Source organism: Rattus norvegicus, chromosome 20, assembly GCF_036323735.1.
Source record: "Rattus norvegicus strain BN/NHsdMcwi chromosome 20, GRCr8, whole genome shotgun sequence".
In the NCBI taxonomy this organism is placed as follows: domain Eukaryota; kingdom Metazoa; phylum Chordata; class Mammalia; order Rodentia; family Muridae; genus Rattus; species Rattus norvegicus.
Window position 1 is genome coordinate 7572854 of NC_086038.1, and position 18983 is coordinate 7591836.

The 18983-nt window shown below is 49.7% G+C and overlaps 1 protein-coding gene and 1 pseudogene across 1 annotated transcript in view; both read right to left on the bottom strand.

Moving 5' to 3' along the window:
* Positions 1-755: 755 nt before the first annotated feature.
* On the bottom strand, positions 756-10856 carry Ran-ps5 (RAN, member RAS oncogene family, pseudogene 5; annotated as a pseudogene).
* A 2083-nt stretch (positions 10857-12939) lies between these two features.
* Positions 12940-18983, bottom strand: part of Tmem217b (transmembrane protein 217B) — a 29975-nt gene continuing 23931 nt past the window's right edge. Inside the window, exons 2-3 of the mRNA XM_039099302.2 lie at positions 13763-13875; positions 12940-13651 (exon numbers count right to left, since the gene is read on the bottom strand). Of these exons, the coding sequence (XP_038955230.1) occupies positions 13070-13624 (555 nt within the window). The 5' untranslated portion in view covers positions 13625-13651; positions 13763-13875 and the 3' untranslated portion in view covers positions 12940-13069. The remainder of the gene's footprint in view (positions 13652-13762; positions 13876-18983) is intronic.

Consider the following 18983-nt stretch of genomic DNA (forward strand, 5'->3'; position numbering starts at 1 on the left):
TAATTCTCACACGGGGGGGGGGGGGGGCTCACTAGGCCTGGAACTCCAGAGCCAGAGAGCTGGGATCCTTAATGCCCAGGGCAAATAAATGCTGAGAGGGCGTGGCTCGCCTCTGTGGGACACACCAGAAAAGACATCACAAGTGGCTGTCACTGGATGGGAGTGAGGCTTTAAAGGCTACTTAGAGGGTGGACACCTAAGAACCGAGGCTGTGGGAAAAACAGTAGACTGCCTTCTCTCTGGGGAAGTTTGACCACTAGCTTCCTCTAGACATGCTCACTGACCCCCTCACCCCGCCCCTGCCCCCTGCAACTTCACCTCGATAGTTTCCCACCTTCCCTCCCTTCACACCCCCACTCCCACCCCATTAACCTCTTTTTTTCCCCCTTAGATTATTTGAAGTACAACTTTATTCTGATTCTAAACGAAAAGAGTGGGAAAGACAGTAACAAAAAAGATTTCGGGGTTGGGGATTTAGCTCAGTGGTAGAGCACTTGCCTAGGAAGCGCAAGGCCCTGGGTTCGGTCCCCAGCTCCGAAAAAAAAAAAAAAAAAAAAAACCAAAAAAAAAAAAAAATTTCGGGGGTTGGGGATTTAGCTCAGCGGTAGAGCGCTTGCCTAGCGAGCGCAAGGCCCTGGGTTCGGTCCCCAGCTCCGGAAAAAAAAAGAAAAAAAGGAAAAAAAAAAAAAAAAAAAAAAAAGATTCTAAAAAAAAATTTCACCACTGAATACTGGGATGGGACTGCAGCAGTCTTAGCTTTGAAATTCAGGAAGGAAACAACTCTGTCCCAAACAGCTAAATACGCAAGTCCAAAAGTAAAAAAATAAAAAATGAAGGTATGTTTAACTGCCACCTTCACTCCGAAGCCCATCATCCTCATCCGGGAGAGTAGTCGTCTGAATACCCTCTAAATCATTAAATCATGCTCGTACTGTGCTGCCGAAGCTGGGTCTGTGACCACCTCATGGGGGGCCAGAGCAGGCATGGCAAGGAATTCCAAGTCAGGACCTCCAATGAGCTTTCCGGCAAGCCAGAGGAAAGGCTTTTCAAAGATGTAGGTACCTTTGCCAGAAATGTCATAGCACTGAAGATTCTTTTTTCGGTGGAAGGCAATAGATTTTGCCTTCACTTTCCTGTCTTTAATATCCACTTTGTTGCCACACAACACAATGGGGATGTTTCCACACACGCATCTCTACCCCAGTTCGCTCAGTTCTTGTGAGTAACTCTAGACGTCAAACATTATAATGGCACACTGGGCTTGGACGTAGTAGCCATCGCGCAGGCCTCGAACTCCTCCTGGCTGCCTGTGTCCCACACTGAACTTGATGGGTCCTCTGTGCGTATGGAAGGCAAGCGCGTGCACCTCCACGTCCAAGGTGGCTACATACTTCTTCTCAAAGTCACTTGTCAAGTGGCACTTTACGAACGTCGTCTTCCCGGTGCCACCATGGCCCACCAGGATGAGCTTGAATTGGACCTGCCGCTCTTCCCTGCGCTGCCATCGCGGTGATCCTTCTAGAAGTCTCCGCGCCTGCCCCACTGAAGCTGGAAAGATGGCGGAAGCGGGATTCAAGTGCCTGAGACCCCTTGTCTTTGTTTTTGTTTTTTTTTTTTTAACGTTGGTGATTGATGCAGGGCAAGTGCTACCACTGAGCTACACCGTCTTTTTTTTTTTTTTCTTAACCTTTTAAAGTTTGAGACAACTCCCTCCCCTGCCCCTCCCCCATCTGTAAATTATGCATGGCAGGGGCCTGAGGAGGTCAGAAGAAGGTATTGGGTGCTGGGAACGGAACCTGGATCCTCTATATAAGTGCTCTTTACTGCTGAGCTATCCCTCCATCCCAGGGAAAGTAGGAGCCCTTTTCTTTTCTTTCTTTTTTTTTCTTTTCTTTTAAAGATTGATTTATTTATGTATGAGTACTCCATTGATGTCTTCAGACACACCAGAAGAGAGCACCAGACTCCATTACAGATGGTTGTGAGCCACCATGTGGTTGCTGGGAACTGAACTCAGGACCTCTGGAAGAGCAGTCAGTGCTCTAACCGCTGAGCCATCTCTCCAGCCCCGAGCTTTTTTTTTTCCCCCTAAAGCCAACCATGCACCGTAACTTTCCTGCCTCAGCCTTCCAAGGAGGTGGAATTCCAAGCCTCTCTGCCAAGGGCTTAGCTTACACACTCTTCTGGAACGTAGAGACACTGATCCCTAGGAAGACTGACTTACTCTCCACCCTTTAATGGTCCGGTACCACCCCTGAGCCCCTTAGAACTTCCTCCAGCACTTGTCATACTAGATCCAAGAAGACCAAGTGGCCTGGCTCCTCAATGGGCCGGAAGCTCGAGGAAATGTGAACTGTGACTTATTCCCCAGGACATGTCCCAGCTCCTGTCTAAGGTCTACCACCTAGTACTCAACTGTGAAGAAAAGCAAGGCTGCCTGGGGGGTGTGGCCGAGCTGGGTGAGTGCTTGCTTAGCCTGCCCCAAGGCCTGGGTTAAAAATGGGAGCATTCTGCATAGACCAGGCACCGTGGGGCCGTGTGTAATCCCCACACTTAGGAGGAAGAGGTGAGGAGATCAGACATTCCAGGCCTTATTTGCCTACTAGGGAGTTCAAGAACAGCCTGGGCTGTCCTCGATCTTGTTTTAGTAAAAAAGGAAGAAAAGGGGCTGGAGAGATGGCTCAGTGGTTAAGAGCACTGACTGCTCTTCCAGAGGTCCTGAGTTCAAATCCCAGCAACCATATGGTAGCTCATAACATTTATGTGATCTAATGTCCTCTCTTCTGGAGTGTAGGTGGATATGCAGATAGAACACTCATATACATAAAATAAATAAATCTTAAAGTGGTTGGGGATTTAGCTCAGTGGTAGAGCGCTTGCCTAGGAAGCGCAAGGCCCTGGGTTCGGTCCCCAGCTCCGAAAAAAAGAACCAAAAAAAAAAAAAAAAAAGGAAGAAAAAAAGAGATAAATAAAAAACAGGGCGTAGGTCCCAGGGTCTTTGACAGTTTTCAGTGTTTCCCTTCTTAGGAACATTTGTCCTGGCCTGGAGAGATGGCTCAGTGGTTAAGAGCACTGACTGCTCTTCCAGAGGTCCTGAGTTCAAATCCCAGCACCCACCTGGTGGCTCACAACCATCTGTAATGGGATCTGATGCCCTCTTCTGGTGTCTGAGGACAGCGACAGTTTACTGAAAAACAAAAAAGAGCTGGAGGTAAGGTGGTGTCTCTCTCTAGTCTCAGTCGAACTGGAGCAAGGGGAGGACCCGGAAGTCAGTAGGAGACTAAGAAGGCTGAGATGTGATTTTTTTGTGACCAGTCTTCCACTAGCAGCAACCATAGTCAGTCTTCCTCAAGGATTTCAGAAGGGGATGAGGGAAGAAAGGGGTGCCCACTTGACTTGGGTAAAACCCAAGTTTTGCCCCCATCACCTCATAAATCAGGCACTGTGGGTGGGGCAGGTGTCTAATCACAAGTTAAAGATCACCCTCAGCCGCAGTCAAGAGTTTAAGGCCAGTCCTGACTGTCTGAGATTCCAACTCAATAAAAGAGGGGCAGGGGGGTGTTGGGGGATGGGGATACAGAAGAGGAAGTTAGCTTCTTGCTGGGTATGCTGGCACAGACCTTTCTTCTTAATACTCAGGAGGATTTTTTTTTTGATGCATGCTTTTTTAAGATTTATTTATTTTGTGCATGTGAGTACACTGTAGCTGTCTTCAGACACACCAGAAGAGGACATCAGATCCCATTACAGATGGTTGTGAGCCACCATGTGGTTGCTGGGACTTGAACTCAGGACTTTTGGAAGAGCAGTCAGTGCTCTAACCACTGAGCCATCTCTCCAGCCCACTCAGGAGGATCTTGAGTTTGAGGCCAGCATGGGCTACAGAGGAAGTTCAAGGCCAGCCTGGGCTACATTTCAGGCAGCTCACACCTTTAATCCGGCCGAGCACTCAGGAGGCAGAGGCAGGGGGATTCCTGGACAGCCAAAGTTACACAGAGAAACCCTGTCTCGGAAAAAGAAAGACCGAGTCACCAAAACAAAAAGCAAATTAAAAAAAAAAAACAAACCGACACAAACAAAACAACGCCGTCCTTCCTGTCGGTTAGGGAAACGGTCCTGAACAGGTGACTTCTGTTCAGCAGAGGGTCTGTGTGTATTCACTCCACAAGTATTTATGGAGCACCTGCAATGGGCTAGGCGTTGTCCTAGGTGTCGGGGAAAACATCCAGGAAATAAATATGGTGTTCCCGTGTCCTGGGCAGAGGACAGGGAAGTAACTATTCCTACTTAGTCCAGGACCATGTGCTTTGGGGAAAATCTGCAAGGGCTGGGGTACAGTTTAACATTTGCTAGCACACCTAGGGTCCTGAGTTTGATCCCTGGTAACTGCCCAGGCCTGAGGGCAAGTGGGATAGGTGTGTGTGTGTGTGTGTGTGTGTGTGTGTGTGTGTGTGTGTGTGCGCGCGCGCGCGTATTTCTGGACCATGTAGGGATAGAATTGCTACTAATGACTTTCAAGAGTAATTTATAGCTGGGCGGTGATCCTGCACACCTTTAATCTCAGCGCCCGGGAGGCAGAGGCAGGCGGATCTGTGAGTTCAAGGCCAGCCTGGTTTACAGGGTGAGTTTCAGGCCAGTCAAAGAAAACCCTGTCTTGGAAAATAATTCGCTGCCTCCCCAGGATTTAAAAATTGACACTTCAAGATGCAGGGTGTGTGTTTGAGCATGACACGGAGGGGATGTGGGGGAGTCAGCTCTTTCCTGACATTCAGGACCCTGGGGGTTCACCTCGTGGGTCCCTGGCTATCCAAGTCAGATAGCCAGGCAGCAGGCTTGGCACAGACTCTTGGTCACCTCCTTTCTATTCACCTTCCTTCCTCCCTCGCTCCCTCCACCCTGCCTCTCTTTTTGTGAGAGAGTATCTGTCTATATATCCCTGGCTGTCCTGGGACTGTCCATGTAGACCAGGCTAGCCCAGTCTCACAGAGATCCACCGCTCTGCCTCTTGAGTGCTGGGATTAAGGGGGTATACCACCCTTGGCCTGGCTTTCCCCCACACTTTAAACAACCCTCTTTCTTTAAATGCTATTCTTTGGGGGGTTTTGTTGCATACACAGTAGAGGGCATCAGATCTCATTATAGATGATTATGAGCCACCGGTGGCTAGGAATTGAACCCAGGTCCTCTCAAAGAGCAACCAGTGCTCTTAACCACTGAGCCATCTCAAGTTTTATTTTGTTTCGCTGTTTGTTTGTTTATTTTGCAACAGGGTTTCTCTGTGTAGCTCTGGCTGTCCTCTGAAACTCCCTCTGTAGACCAGGCTAGCCTCAAACTAAGAGATTTGCTTGCCTCTGCCTCTCAAGTGCTGGGATTAAAGGAGTGTGCCACCACTGCCCAGTCATTAAACACTATGACTGAGGAGGAGGGGGATTCAAGCTGGAACCCCTTATTTTCACAGCTGGAAGCCCCTAGTATACATGTATGTTTCGAGCATGTGTGCCTGAAGGTCAGAGGAGGAAGTCAGATGGCTTGCTGTTACCTATGACCTCATTCCCTTGAGACGGGGTCTCTCTGAATCTCGTGCTAGTCTTTGATCAAGGAGGTCCCAGCAATCCTCCAGGCTCTACCTTTACCTTCTACACGGGGTTTACGGGTGATTTTTTTTTTTTTTTTTTTTTGTTTTTTGGTTCTTTTTTTTCCGGAGCTGGGGACCGAACCCAGGGCCTTGCGCTTCCTAGGTAAGCGCTCTACCACTGAGCTAAATCCCCAGCCCCACGGGTGATTTTTTTAACCTGGCTTTTTTAAGTGAGCACTGTGGGCTTGCACACGGGTTGTCATGCTTGTGCAACAAGCACTCTTGCACACCACGCCACTTCCCAGCCTGCGCACGAACTCTCTTTGGAAACTTGCTGCCTCGCTGATCGCTGCGGACAGAATGGGGCTCCACGGTTAAGAGAGCATGTTCTAAAACAGCTTCGAAGTGTCCTGTGGCCATGAAACAAGCTCCCTTTGCACGCCTGTTTCTTTTCTTTTCTTTTTTTTTTTTTTTCTTTTTTCCCCAGAGCTGGGGATCGAACCCAGGGCCTTGCGCTTCCTAGGCAAGCGCTCTACCACTGAGCTAAATCCCCAACCCCTGCACTCCTGTTTCTTATAAGCTGGTTCCACTCCCAGCCTGTAGCCAACCTCTCACAAGGCCCTTCTGCCCTCCTGTTTCCTATAAGCCCAACCCACCCCAGCATCTCTGGGTTCTCTCCCAGCCTGTAGCCTTCCTCTTAATGAATTCTGTCCATCCGTGTTAGATCTGGATCCCTCACCAGCCCCCTGCCTCTACCCCGGCCCCACCCTCCTCATCACTCTGCCTGGCTCTGGCTATTGAGGATGTAGGTCCTGACTGGTTCTCCCAATGCACCCTAAGCACTCCACAGACAAGCCTCTGCCAAGACACTTAAAGGGGCTTCGTTGTTTTGGGTTTTGAGACAGGGTCTTACTGTGCAGCCCTGACCGGCTGGCCTGGAACTCGCTCTGTAGACCAGGCAATGGATTCACTGAGATCTCTCTTCATCCTCGAGCTAGGATTAAAGGATCTGACAGGGGGACTGGGGATTTAGCTCAGTGGTAGAGCACTTACCTAGGAAGCGCAAGGCCCTGGGTTCGGTCCCCAGCTCCGAAAAAAAAAAAAAAGAACCAAAAAAAAAAAAAAAAGGATCTGACAGGCACCATGCCTGGCCTCTTGTTTGGAGACAGTGTCTCATGTGTCCCAGGGTAGCCTAAAACTTCGTTTCCCCCAAGAACCAGGTTTCTCTTGTGTAGCCCTGGCTGTCCTGGAACTCACTCTGAAGACCAGGCTGGCCTCAAACTCACAGAGATCCACCTGCCTCTGCCTCCCAAGTCTTGGGATTAAAGGTGGGCAGGACCACCGTTCAGCCGTCTAGGATTTATTTGTTTATTTGTTTCTAGCGTTTGGAGGATTTATGAAACAGAGCAGCGGTGGTGGTTTGAGGTGTAGGGAAAGGCGATCGGAGGGAAACCGAGGTAGCTTGTGGTCTGTACATGGTAAACCAACTTCACTGCTCTTTGTAGGAAGTGTGGGCCTTTCGCGTGCACGGAGTAAGGGTGGAGGTTTGGCTAGCCGGAGTCAAAAGGTCACCCACAGGGCACTGTCACATCCAGCAGTCAGGGGTCAAGGGTGCCAGTCTACCTGAGCTCTCTTCAAGTTCCTGAAAAAGAGAAAAAGAGAGACAGATTAGGCAACTGTCTGTCATTGTTATGACCTTGGTTTGGAGGTGATGTCACATCAGAACTAGCAGGAACAGGACAGCCAGCGCTCCACTTAGCCCAGGGACCTCTGAACTCCTGGCATCAGCTCTTGGTGAGGGAGGGAATGACCCCCCCCTGAGGTCAGAGGTTAAGACCATTTGTGGTTAGTGTCCTACCTAGTTCCAGTGAGAACCCAGGCCCTCTCACCTGAGGTCCAGTCTCTGGCCAGACTCTGGGAGGAAGTACCTCCTAGGTCCTCTCAGGTTATTGGTAGGATCCAGCTACTTGGGGGGATGCTGTCTGGGGCATTAGTGAGTGATAAATAATAAATAAGGAAGACATGAGTGTTCTTTTTTTTTTTTTTAAAGAAGTACCAGGTGATGGTAGCATACACCTTTTTTTTAAAATTCATTTATTCTATATAAGTCCACTGTCGCTGTCCTCAGACACCAGAAGAGGGCATCGGATCCCATTACAGATGGTTGTGAGCCATCATGTGGTTGCTGGGACTTGAACTCAGGACCTTGGGAAGAGCAGTCGGGGCTCTTAACCGCTGACCCATCTCTCCAGCCCGACATGAGTGTTTTTAGGTATGGTGGAGGAAGGAGGTTTATTAGATGTGAGGGAGAACATAACCAGGGAGAGTCCAGAGTGAACAAGACCTTGAGCCTGGCCCTGGGAGGAGGGGAGAGGGGAGAGACAGAGAAGCAAAGGGTAGACAAAAAAAGCTAAGTATCCAAAACTGGCTGGATTATATAGGGAAGGCAGGCTTGTGAAGAGTATATATATATATATATGTGTGTGTGTGTGTGTGTGTGTGTGTGTGTGTGTGTGTGTGTGTATATGTGTATGTGTATGTGTGTATGTGTATGTGTATGTGTATATGTACATATACATATATGTGTGTGTGTGTGTGTGTATATAATTTTTTTTAAGACAGGGTTGTACAGTCAGGCTTTGACTGCAAAGAGGCCCTGGATCTGCTTCCAGAGCCTTGGGATTAGAGGCAGGTGTCGCCACATCTAGTCAAGACTGATTGATTGATTGATTGATTGATTGATGATAGATTGTGGAAACAGGGTTTCTCTGTGTAGCCCTGGCTGTCCTGAAACTCGCTCTGTAGACCAGGCTGGCCTCCAACTCAGAGATCTGCCTGCTTCTGCCTCCCAAGTGCTAAGATTAAAAGTGAATTAAAAATAAGTTAGAGGGGCTGGGGATTTAGCTCAGTGGTAGAGCGCTTACCTAGGAAGCGCAAGGCCCTGGGTTCGGTCCCTAGCTCCGAAAAAAAAGAAACAAAACAAAACAAAACAAAACAAAAAAAAACAAACAAAAAAGAAAAAAGAAAAAACCTGAAAAATAAGTTGCTGTCCAGCAACTTATTTCATTTTTAAATTATGTGTATGTCCAAATGTGGGTATGTGTCCCTGAGTACAGGGGTCCTCAAAAGCCAGAAGGCAGTAGCATCGGATCCCCTGGAATGAGCAATTGTGTTTGTTTGTTTCAGGACTGGCTTTCTAGGTAGCCCTGGCTGGGCTCCCTTTTTGGCTTGAACCCTAGAATTAAAGGCCTGTGCCACTATACCCCTCCCCAACGATAAACATCTTGAATAGGCTTTATGTCAAAATTTAAAATTACACTCATTTATTCATGTGCGCGCATGTGCGGATGCGGGCTGTCCATCCACCACCGTGAGAGGGCGGAGGTCAGAGGGCAACTTGTGGGTATCGATTCTCTCCTCTGACCCTCACCTTGTAAGCAAGGCCTTATCTCTTCGCTGGGCTGTTTGCTCACAGGGCATATGGACTGACCTGCTCTGGCTGAGCTACGTGACAGGTGGGCCTAGCTTGTCAGTGGAAGCAGTTACATCAACAGACTGGATTTCAGAGAGCTCAAAACCGGAGTAGTGCGGGAGGGGGTTCATCAGTGCAGAGGGAAGCCCAGGGGAGGGTGCAATTGAGCCCTGGGGTTTGGAGCCAAGGGAGGAAAGGCCTTCCAGAAGGGTAGAAGCAGGAGCCTGTGAGGTTGGAGTCTGTTAGGCAAGAGAGACACCTGTTGGCCAGAGAGGGGTAGCCACCCGACACAGGCTGCACTGGGGTGAGGCTAGGGAGGGGCCGCCCTAATAGAAGCAGCCTCAGTGGAGGTGTGAGGGCTTCCCCAGAAGGTCATAGAGAGTGGAGAATAGAAAATGGGAAACATATGCCTTCAGTCCCAGACCTAGGGAGGCCAAGGCAGGTGAATGTCTGTGAGTTCGAGGCCAGCTTGGTTTACAAAGTGAGTTCCAGGATAGCCAGGGCTACACAGGGAAACCCTGTCTTTGAAAAAACAAAACAAAACAAAACAAAACAAAACAAAACAAAACAAAAGAAGGCAGAAGGCAGGGGCATCTCTGAGCTTCCTACACCAAGTACCTTCTAGTGTCTCTTTAAAGAGCTAAGAATAGGTATTTATTCTTATAATTACTGTGTGTGTGTGTGTGTGTGTGTGTGTGTGTGTGTGTGTGTGTGTGTACATGTCAGCAGACAGCTTTAGGACGGGGCTGTCTCCTTCCCTTCTGGTAGAGTGACCCGCTACACCAGGCCTGGCCCGTATCTCTTAGTTGAGTTTATTTCTGGTTCCCAGCCTCCTCGCTTCTGCTGTGACTGGGCTGAGGACACCAGAGTAGGGATTAGATCCTGTTGTGGGTTTCAATACTGCTTGGAGACTCTTGTTTTGGTGAGCAACAGTGCGAACTGGAAATTTGTCACAGACTGCCACCTAGTGGTCATTTGAAGAACTGCCCCCGGTCCAAACGAATTGCTCGCAGCTTGTTGGAAAAAAAAGAATTGGTAGACTGTTTAGCTGTTCTGGGTTCTGTGAGTCCAAGGTAGCCAGAATGTTCAGGGTCGGGAGGAATGTGGTTCCGGGAGAATGGCTCGGTGGGTAAGATCTGTCCAAGCATGTGAACCCATGTGATCTCAGAACCCAGCCTAGAGAGTGGTGTGCGCCTAGAATCCCGGTACTGGGGTAGGAGGATTTCTGAGGATTTTTCAGGCTAGCAGCTTAGACAGAAAATAGCAAACCCCGAGTCAATGTAAGAGAGACCATCCTGAGTGGATAAAGAGGAGTACTCTCGGACATCTGCCATGAGCGGCTGGTCCCCACGCTCCCGCCCCCACCCCGACCCTCGCCTCGTGACTCCTTCACTCGAAAAGTTTTATTTTAGTTTTCGAGACAGGGTCTTATATGTAGACTAAAATCCTTCCTGTAGACAAGGTAGCACGGACATTGGTCTTCCTCAGCCTCCCAAGTGCTGAGACAGAAAGTGAACCCTACCGTACCTGGCTTCAAACTTTTTTTCCCCCACACAGCATATGGCCTCAAGCAGCCCAGGCTAGACCGAAACATGAACGACAGATGCGGATGAGCTTGAACTCCTGATACCCCTACCTCCAATCACCAAAAGCTGTTTCCAGTCCTACACCACCACCTTGCCTGTGTGTCAGCAGAATTTAGGTAGTTTTTTTGAGACAAGGTTTTAAAGATGCTAGGTAGGATATAAGGGCATAATTTAGGAACGGAATCCTACTCTCCCACTCTGCATTGAGGCTGCTGCATTGCATGCTAGGAGTTAAGTGTGGAAGGGTGGAGAGATGGCTCAGTGGTTAGAGCACTGACTGACTGCTCTTCCACAGGTCCTGAGTTCAAATCCCAGCAACCACATGGTGGCTCACAACCATCTGTAATGGGATCCGATGCCCTCTTCTGGTGTGTCTGAAGACAGCAACAGAGTGCTTACATAGATTAAATAAATAAGTGTATGGAAGGTACTGGAAAGGACATACTGCCCCTTCTTCAGGGGCTCAACCAGTGACCGAAGTCCTGCTTTCATTATGTGACCCGGCCATGTCTGTTTCCTCTGGTGCCTGGAGAGACGGCTCAGTGGCCAAGAGCACCCGCTGTTCTTGCAGAAAATTTGAGTTTGGTTCCCTGCACCCAACTCTGGTGGTTCACAACCACCTTGGACTCAGCTCCAGGAATTCCGACAGCTTCTTCTGGCCTTCCTGGACTCCTGGGAACCTGGACTGCTGTGCACAAACCCACACTTGCATGCACACATGGACACATGATTAAAAAAACAAAAATGGGGGTTGGGGATTTAGCTCAGTGGTAGAGCGCTTGCCTAGGAAGCAAACAAACAAAACAAAAAAACAAAACAAAAAATGGTTCTTTCAAGCAGGGTGAGGTGGCACACACCTTCAGTCCCGGCTCTCAGGAGGCAGAAGTAGGTGGATCTTTGTAAGTTCCGGAGCCAGTCTGATCTACATAGTGAGTTTCAGGCTAGCTGGTACTCCACAGTGAGGTCCCAGTTCAACCAATATTTGTTTATTTGTTTGTTTATAAATAGCCCTTTGGGCTAGAGGTATACTAAGTTGATTGCTTTTCAGCATGAATCAAACCTTAAGTCTGAGCCTTGAATCCTAGCACTTGGGAGGCAGAGGCAGGCGGATCTCCGTGAGTTTGAGGCCAGCCTGGTCTACAGAGACAGCCAGGGCTACACAGAGAAACTCAAACCCTGTCTCCAAGAACCAAAAGAGAGGGGTGGGGAAGAAACGAAATAAAGGAAAAAACCCTACATTTGATTCCCTGCACCTCATAACTGGATTTGATGTTTGTTGTGAATTTCTCTATTCCCAGCACTCCAGTGGCAGAGGCAGGAGGATCAGAAATCCTGGGTCATTCTCAGCTAATGAAGAGTGGGGGCTAGGGGTTGAGGATTTGGCTCAGTGGTAGAGCGCTTGCCTAGCAAGCGCAAGGCCCTGGGTTCAGTCCCCAGCTCCGAAAAAAAAAAAAAAAAAAAAAAAGGAAGAGTGGGGGCCAACCTGGGATAAAAGGCAAAGACAAGGCCTGAGAAATGGCGCAGTAGGTGAAGGGCTTGCCTCAAAAGCTCGAAGACCCGAGTTTGGGTCCACAGGACCCATGTGGAAGCCAGGCCTGTAGCTCGTGGCTTGCATCTGTAATAGCAGCTGTAATCCCAGCTATCTTCCAGCAAGACGGAGGTGGCGGGGCAGAGACGGGAGAATCCTGGAAGCCATAGGCCAGCTCACCCGGTGATGCAGCTGCCACAAAGAGCCCGCCTCAAACAGGTGGGAGTGGAGGACCAACCTCCACACACACGGCCCCCGTGGGTCTGCACTCGAGTGCACGAATGTGCACATCCACATAACGCATAACGTTCAAACTGAAGGGACAGTAGAGGGGAGAGGGCGGGCTAGCGGTTAAGAGAGGAAACTGCTCTTCCGGAGACCCAGAGACCCAGTGTTGGTTCCCAGCACCCATGTTGGGCAGTTCACAACTGTCTTAGCTCCAACTCCAGGGGATTTGAGGTCTCTGGCTTCCTGGGGGTGGGAGGAAGGGACCTGTTCTTGCAGATGTATACCCCAATGCAGACACAGCTGCATATACGTAAATAAAAAAAACAAGGAAGATAGGGCTGGAGAGAGGGTTCAGTGGTTAAGAGCAGTGACTGCTCTTCTAGAGGTCCTGAGTTCAAATCCCAGCAACCACTTGGTGGCTCACGACCGTCTGTAATGGAATCCGATGCCCTCTTCTGGTGTGAGACAGCTACAGTGTCCATAAATGAATAAATACATCTTTTTTTTTTTTTAAAAAAAAAGAGTTAAAAAATAGGCACCAGCAAAATAGTCAACGCAAAGGTAACATATATTATTAGGTAACCAATCCTATAACAGGCTACACTGCACATAACTCAACCCCTCCTGAAAAAACTAGGCGTTTGAGCAGACCCCCCGGTGGGTGCCATCCCAATCCTGGTTCAGTTTGTTTTGCGGTACAACGAACCCAGCCCGACAGGTGGCCACGAGTCCACGGTGCTGATGGAGGAGCGCTTGCGGCGGCCGGCTATGCTCATGATCTTGGGGTCCCTGTAGAGCGTGTAGCCGTGCTTCACCACGAAGGGCAGGGAGGCGAAGTGCAAGAGCATGCGGGAGATTTGCAAGAGCAGGTACAGTTGGCTCAGGTCCTTGAACTGCTCCTTGATGGTGCCGTGGATGAGCAGGACCATGGTGAAACTGAGCAGCTCGTAGACAGTGATCCAGATGGTGTAGACCAGCAGCCCGATGAACATGTTCTTGTCCAGGCAGAAGAGGAGGAAGCAGCTGACCGTGATGGTGGTGATGGACAGCCCCGTGCTGATATTATGCCTGTAGACCACGACCCAGGACGTCACCTCGGACTCTGTGTCCAGGTAGATGCTGTACTTATCTTCGAAGCCGATGTGCGTCATCTGGTTCAGCTCAAAGATGAAGAACTGGATAGTATTCAGGACGGAGAAGATGCCAGCCATGGTGGCTATCATCCTGGAGTTCATTTTAGAACGGACTCACCAGGGTAGGTCCTGAGGGAGAAAAGCTGGGATGAGCGCGAGAAGAGGCAGAGCAAGTGCCAAGACCAAGACCCCAAATCACGTGGAGAGGGCGTGGCCCAAGGGCCTGAGCCACGATCTAACCTGAGGAGCTCGAACCGCGTTGTTGAGACACAGAAATACCACTGGCCTGGGGGAGTTGAGTAGCTTCCAACTCTGTCTCAGTCCCCGTGGTCGCTGTAGGGTGATGAATGGTTCTGTGGAGACAGGAAGATCGGGAGTTCAAGGTCATTCCCAGCCTGGCTTACAGAAGACCCTGTCTCAAAACAACACTCCCGCCCCCATAACAGGGGCTCATCGGTAGAACACGTGGCTTGCCCAGGAGACAAGTTGGGTTCCTGGCACGCACGATCATGTGACTTGTAACTTTTCTACTGCTGGGCTCAGACCCTGTGACCAAAGTCACATAACTGGGGGGAGTTTCTTTGGGGCTTACGGTATTAGAGGGTGAGTCCTGGACCACCCTGTCAGGGCGCACATCTGCCAGAGCTCACCCGCGGATCCACAAGCAGGAGGCAGAGAGAGTTAACTGGAAATGGTGTCCATTCTTGCAACCACAGAGCCTGTTGCACTGACGTGCCAGGAAGGCCATAGGTGACAGTGTCAATGAGAATGGCCCCCATAGGCTCATATGTTTGAAGAGTTGGTCCCTAGTCAGTGGAACTGTTCGGGAAGGATTAGGGGGCGTAGGCTCCGCCCCCAGCACTGCACGCACCTGGTGTGGCAGCACACACTGGTAATCGGCACCTACCAGATAGACTCGGGGAGGTCGTTCTGTAGGCATTCTGTAGGCAAGTTGGAGTCTGGTCTGGGATACAGGAGACCCTGTTAGTCCCTAGAAGGGAGCCTGGTATTCACTTCACTGAACAATTATTCTAGTCACAACTTTTTTATATGCATAATTTGCCTGTTTTATGTTCTTTAGTGGTTTTGACTGCATGTTGGAGGGTGTCAGATCCCCAGAAACTGGAGTTGTGAGCTGCCATGTTGGTGCTGGGCAGTGTACCCTGATCTTCTAGAAGAACCAGTCAGCCAACCATCTATTGGCCTGAATGCTCTGTCTGAATGTACACCTGCATGCCAGGAGAGGGCATCGGCTCCCTTTATAGATGGCCACCCTGTGGTTTCTGGGAATTGAACTCAGGACCTCTGGAAGAGCAGTCAGTGCTCTAACCGCTGAGCCATCTCTCCAGCCCCCATTTTTTTTTTAAATTTTTGTGTGCATTATATGTGTTTTGCCTGCATGTATGTCTGCGAGGGTGTCAGATACCCTTTAAGTGGAGTTACAGAGAGATTGAGCTGCCATGTGGGTGCTGGGAATCGAACCTGGGTCCTGTGGAAGAACAGCCAGTGCTCTTAATCAGGGAGACATCTTTCCAGCCCCAAGTCGTTCTTTCTTATGTTGTTTATCTTTTATTTATAATTATGTGTATGTGTGTGTCTGCATGTGGGTGCTATGAACTCTGGTCCTCTGGAAGATCAGTTTGTGTTCTTAACCACTGAGCCATCACCTCAGTCCTCTTCCTCATTTGCCCCAACTCTGTGTCTGTCTGTCTGTCTGTCTGTCTGTCTGTCTGTCCCTCTCTCTCCTGTGTCTTTTGCCATGCACCTGTTCACTTACACATGGAGGCCAGAAGGGGCCATCCAGTTTCTCCCTCTGCTACTCTCTAGCTTTTCCTTTGAGACAGAATCCACATTTTCGGAGGGCAGAAAGCCCCAGGGATGCTCCTGTCTCCAACAGCCCCAGAGAGGCTAGGGCTGTTTGTGTTTGAGGGGACGGCTGGCTTGTCACGTTAGCTGCGATACAAACTCTGATCCTCATGATTGCGTGACAAGTGTTCTGCACCACTGAGCCATCTCCCCGAGGGGAGATGATACACTGGAATGAGATGTTTCCAGTGAGCCCATGATTCTGAGCAATGACTGCATGCCAATCAAAGACAAACAACAAGAGGAAGAGAGGGAGGGAGGAAGAGAAAGGAGAGAGAGAGGGAGAGAGGGAGGGAGGAAGAGAAAGGAGAGAGAGAGGGAGAGAGGGAGGGAAGAAGAGAGAGGAGAGAGAGGGAGAGAGGGAGGGAGGAAGAGAGAGGAGAGAGAGGGAGAGAGAGGGAGGAAGAGAAAGGAGAGAGAGAGGGAGAGAGGGAGGGAGGAAGAGAAAGGAGAGAGAGAGGGAGAGAGGGAGGGAGGAAGAGAGAGGAGAGAGAGGGAGAGAGGGAGGGAGGAAGAGAAAGGAGAGAGAGAGGGAGAGAGGGAAGGAGGAAGAGAGAGGAGAGAGAGGGAGAGAGGGAGGGAGGAAGAGAAAGGAGAGAGAGAGGGAGAGAGGGAGGGAGGAAGAGAGAGGAGAGAGAGGGAGAGAGGGAGGGAGGAAGAGAAAGGAGAGAGAGGGAGAGAGGGAGGGAGGAAGAGAAAGGAGAGAGAGGGAGAGAGGGAGGGAGGAAGAGAGAGGAGAGAGAGGGAGAGAGGGAGGGAGGAAGAGAGAGGAGAGAGAGAGGGAGAGAGGGAGGGAGGAAGAGAAAGGAGAGAGAGGGAGAGAGGGAGGGAGGAAGAGAGAGGAGAGAGAGAGGGAGAGAGGGAGGGAGGAAGAGAAAGGAGAGAGAGAGGGAGAGAGGGAGGGAGGAAGAGAAAGGAGAGAGAGAGGGAGAGAGGGAGGGAGGAGGAAGAGAGGGAGGAGGGAGGGAGAAGGGAGAAAGGAAAGAAAAGAGGGGGAGGGAGGAAGGAAAGGAAGTGGGGGAAGAGGGAGGGAGGGAAGAAAGGAAGGAGGGGGGAAGAGGGAGGGAGGGCCTGTAGAGATTGCTAATCATTTAAGAGTGCCTGCTGCTCTTACCAAGGACTTGTTTTGAATTCAATCTTCCCATTGGATGGTTCATAACTGCAGCCCTAGGGGACCCAACGCCCCCTTCTGGTCTCTTTGGGCACTGCATAGCATATGCTCTTAAAGAGCTAACAATATCTTTTGGGTTTTTTTTTTTTTTTGTTTTTTGTTTTTTTTTTTCCCAGACAGGGTTTCTCTGTGTAGCCTTGGATGTCCTCAAACTGGCTCTGTAGATCAGGCTAGCCTTTAACTCTTCAGAGATCTACCTACCCCTGCCTCCCCAGTTCTGGGATTAAAGGCGTGTGCCTACCACCACCCGGCAACAGTTGGGTTCTTAACTAAATATGGCTTCTAATATAAGCAACTCCTTAGACAAGGAGCTATGAGATAAGCAAGAAAGACCGAGATGGAGTTAACTTTCTGCCATGCTAAAAAGCTACTGATGTATCCTGTAGATAAAAAGTGAGGACAGGGACCGCTAACAGACACCTGCAAACTCAGTGGGCTGTGACCCTGGCCAAGTCACTGATGGCTAGCAGACAGGCAAAGTCAGTAACTAGCAAAGAAGAAATCAGATGGACTGAGGGGATCTTTCAATTACCCCTGATAGGATTGGCAGCATCTGAAGAGCTCCGGGTCATCTCCCTGGTTGGGTCAGGGGACATGCATACAGTGTGTGAGTTTTCCCTAGGTTTGGCCCATGGTAGCCCAGAGAATTAACCAATCTCAATGGGGGACTCCTCAGTCTTCATTCAGTTTCTGATATACACAACACACACACACACACACACACACACACACACACACACCATACACATGCACACAAATGCACAGGCACACACACACGAACTCACACACCATACACATGCACAGACGTGTACACATACACACATGCACAAACTCATGCAGACTACACATGCATGTGCACTCATGCACACATGCACACACAAGCACACGACACACGCACACATGTGTACACATATACACATGCATGTGCACACACATGCACACGTGCATACATGCACACAAACTCACGTAGACTAGACATGCACACACACACACACACATACACACACAGACACTCTGATATAAAGGCACACAAGACCTGATGTAATTGAAAACTTCCAGAGAGAATCCCGTTCTTCTGGCTCAGAAGTCAACATCATGAAGATGAAATTTTTACTGCGAACCCACCCAGTGAGATAAGGCTTGCCTAGTGTGTATGGGGCACTAGGTTTAATCCTTGGTGCTGCCCCACTCCCACCCCCAAATTTCCAGTCGATTCTATGGCTTGTATGTACACACACGTGTGGTGGCTGGTTTTATGTGAATTCAACACAGGCTAGAGTCACTGGAGAGGAAAGGGCCTCAGTTGAGAAAATGCCTTCTGTAAGATTGCGCTGTAGGGCGCTGGAGAGATGGCTCAGTGGTTAAGAGCACTGACTGCTCTTCCAGAGGTCCTGAGTTCAATTCCCAGCAACCACATGGTGGTTCACAACCATCTGTAAAGAGATCTGATGCCCTCTTCTGGTGTGTCTGAAGACAGCTGCAGTGTACTTATATATAACAAATAAATAAATCTTTAAAAAAAAAAAGATTGAGCTGTAGGCAAACGTGTAGGGCATTTTCTTAATTAGTTATCGATGGGGGAGGGCCCAGCCCATTGTGGGTGGTGTCATCCCCTGGGCTGGTGGTCCTGGGTTCTATAACAAAGCAGGCTAGGGGCTGGGGATTTAGCTCAGTGGTAGAGCGCTTGCCTAGGAAGCGCAAGGCCCTGGGTTCGGTCCCCAGCTCCAAAAAAAAGAACCAAAAAAAAAAAAAAAAAAAACGAAGCAGGCTGAGCAAGCCATGAGGAGCAAGGCAGCAAGCAGCACCCTCCATGGCCTCTGCATCAGCTCCAGGGTCTAGGTTTCTGCCCTGCTTGAGTTCCTCTCCTGACTTCCTTGGGTGATGAACAGCAATGTGGAAGTGTAAGCTGACAAAACCCTTTCCTCCCCAGCTTGCTTTGGTCATGGTGTTTCGTCATAGAAACCCTGACCGTATTGTGTCTGCATGCTTGCCCCTTCTAAAACTCAGGCTAAATTTATCATTGTGATGGTATGGAGGGTCGTTGGGGCCTTTAAGAGGCACTAGGATCCTGAGCAGTGGTAGCACACGCCTTTAATCCCAATACCCAGAGGCGGGCGGATGTCTGAGTTCGAGGCCAGCCTGGTCCACAGAGTGAGTTCCAGGACAGCCGGGGGCTACGTAGAGAAACCCTGTCTGAAAAAAACAAACAAAATCAAGAGTCGCTGGAAGACTTGTGTGGAGGAATTTCCTACCTTAAGAAACAGGCCTAGGGGGCTGGGGATTTAGCTCAGTGGTAGAGCACTTACCTAGGAAGCGCAAGGCCCTGGGTTCGGTCCCCAGCTCCCAAAAAAAAAAAAAAAAAAAAGAAAGAAACAGGCCCAGGTTTACAGTCTTAACCATAGTGACTCATGACATCATGCCCAT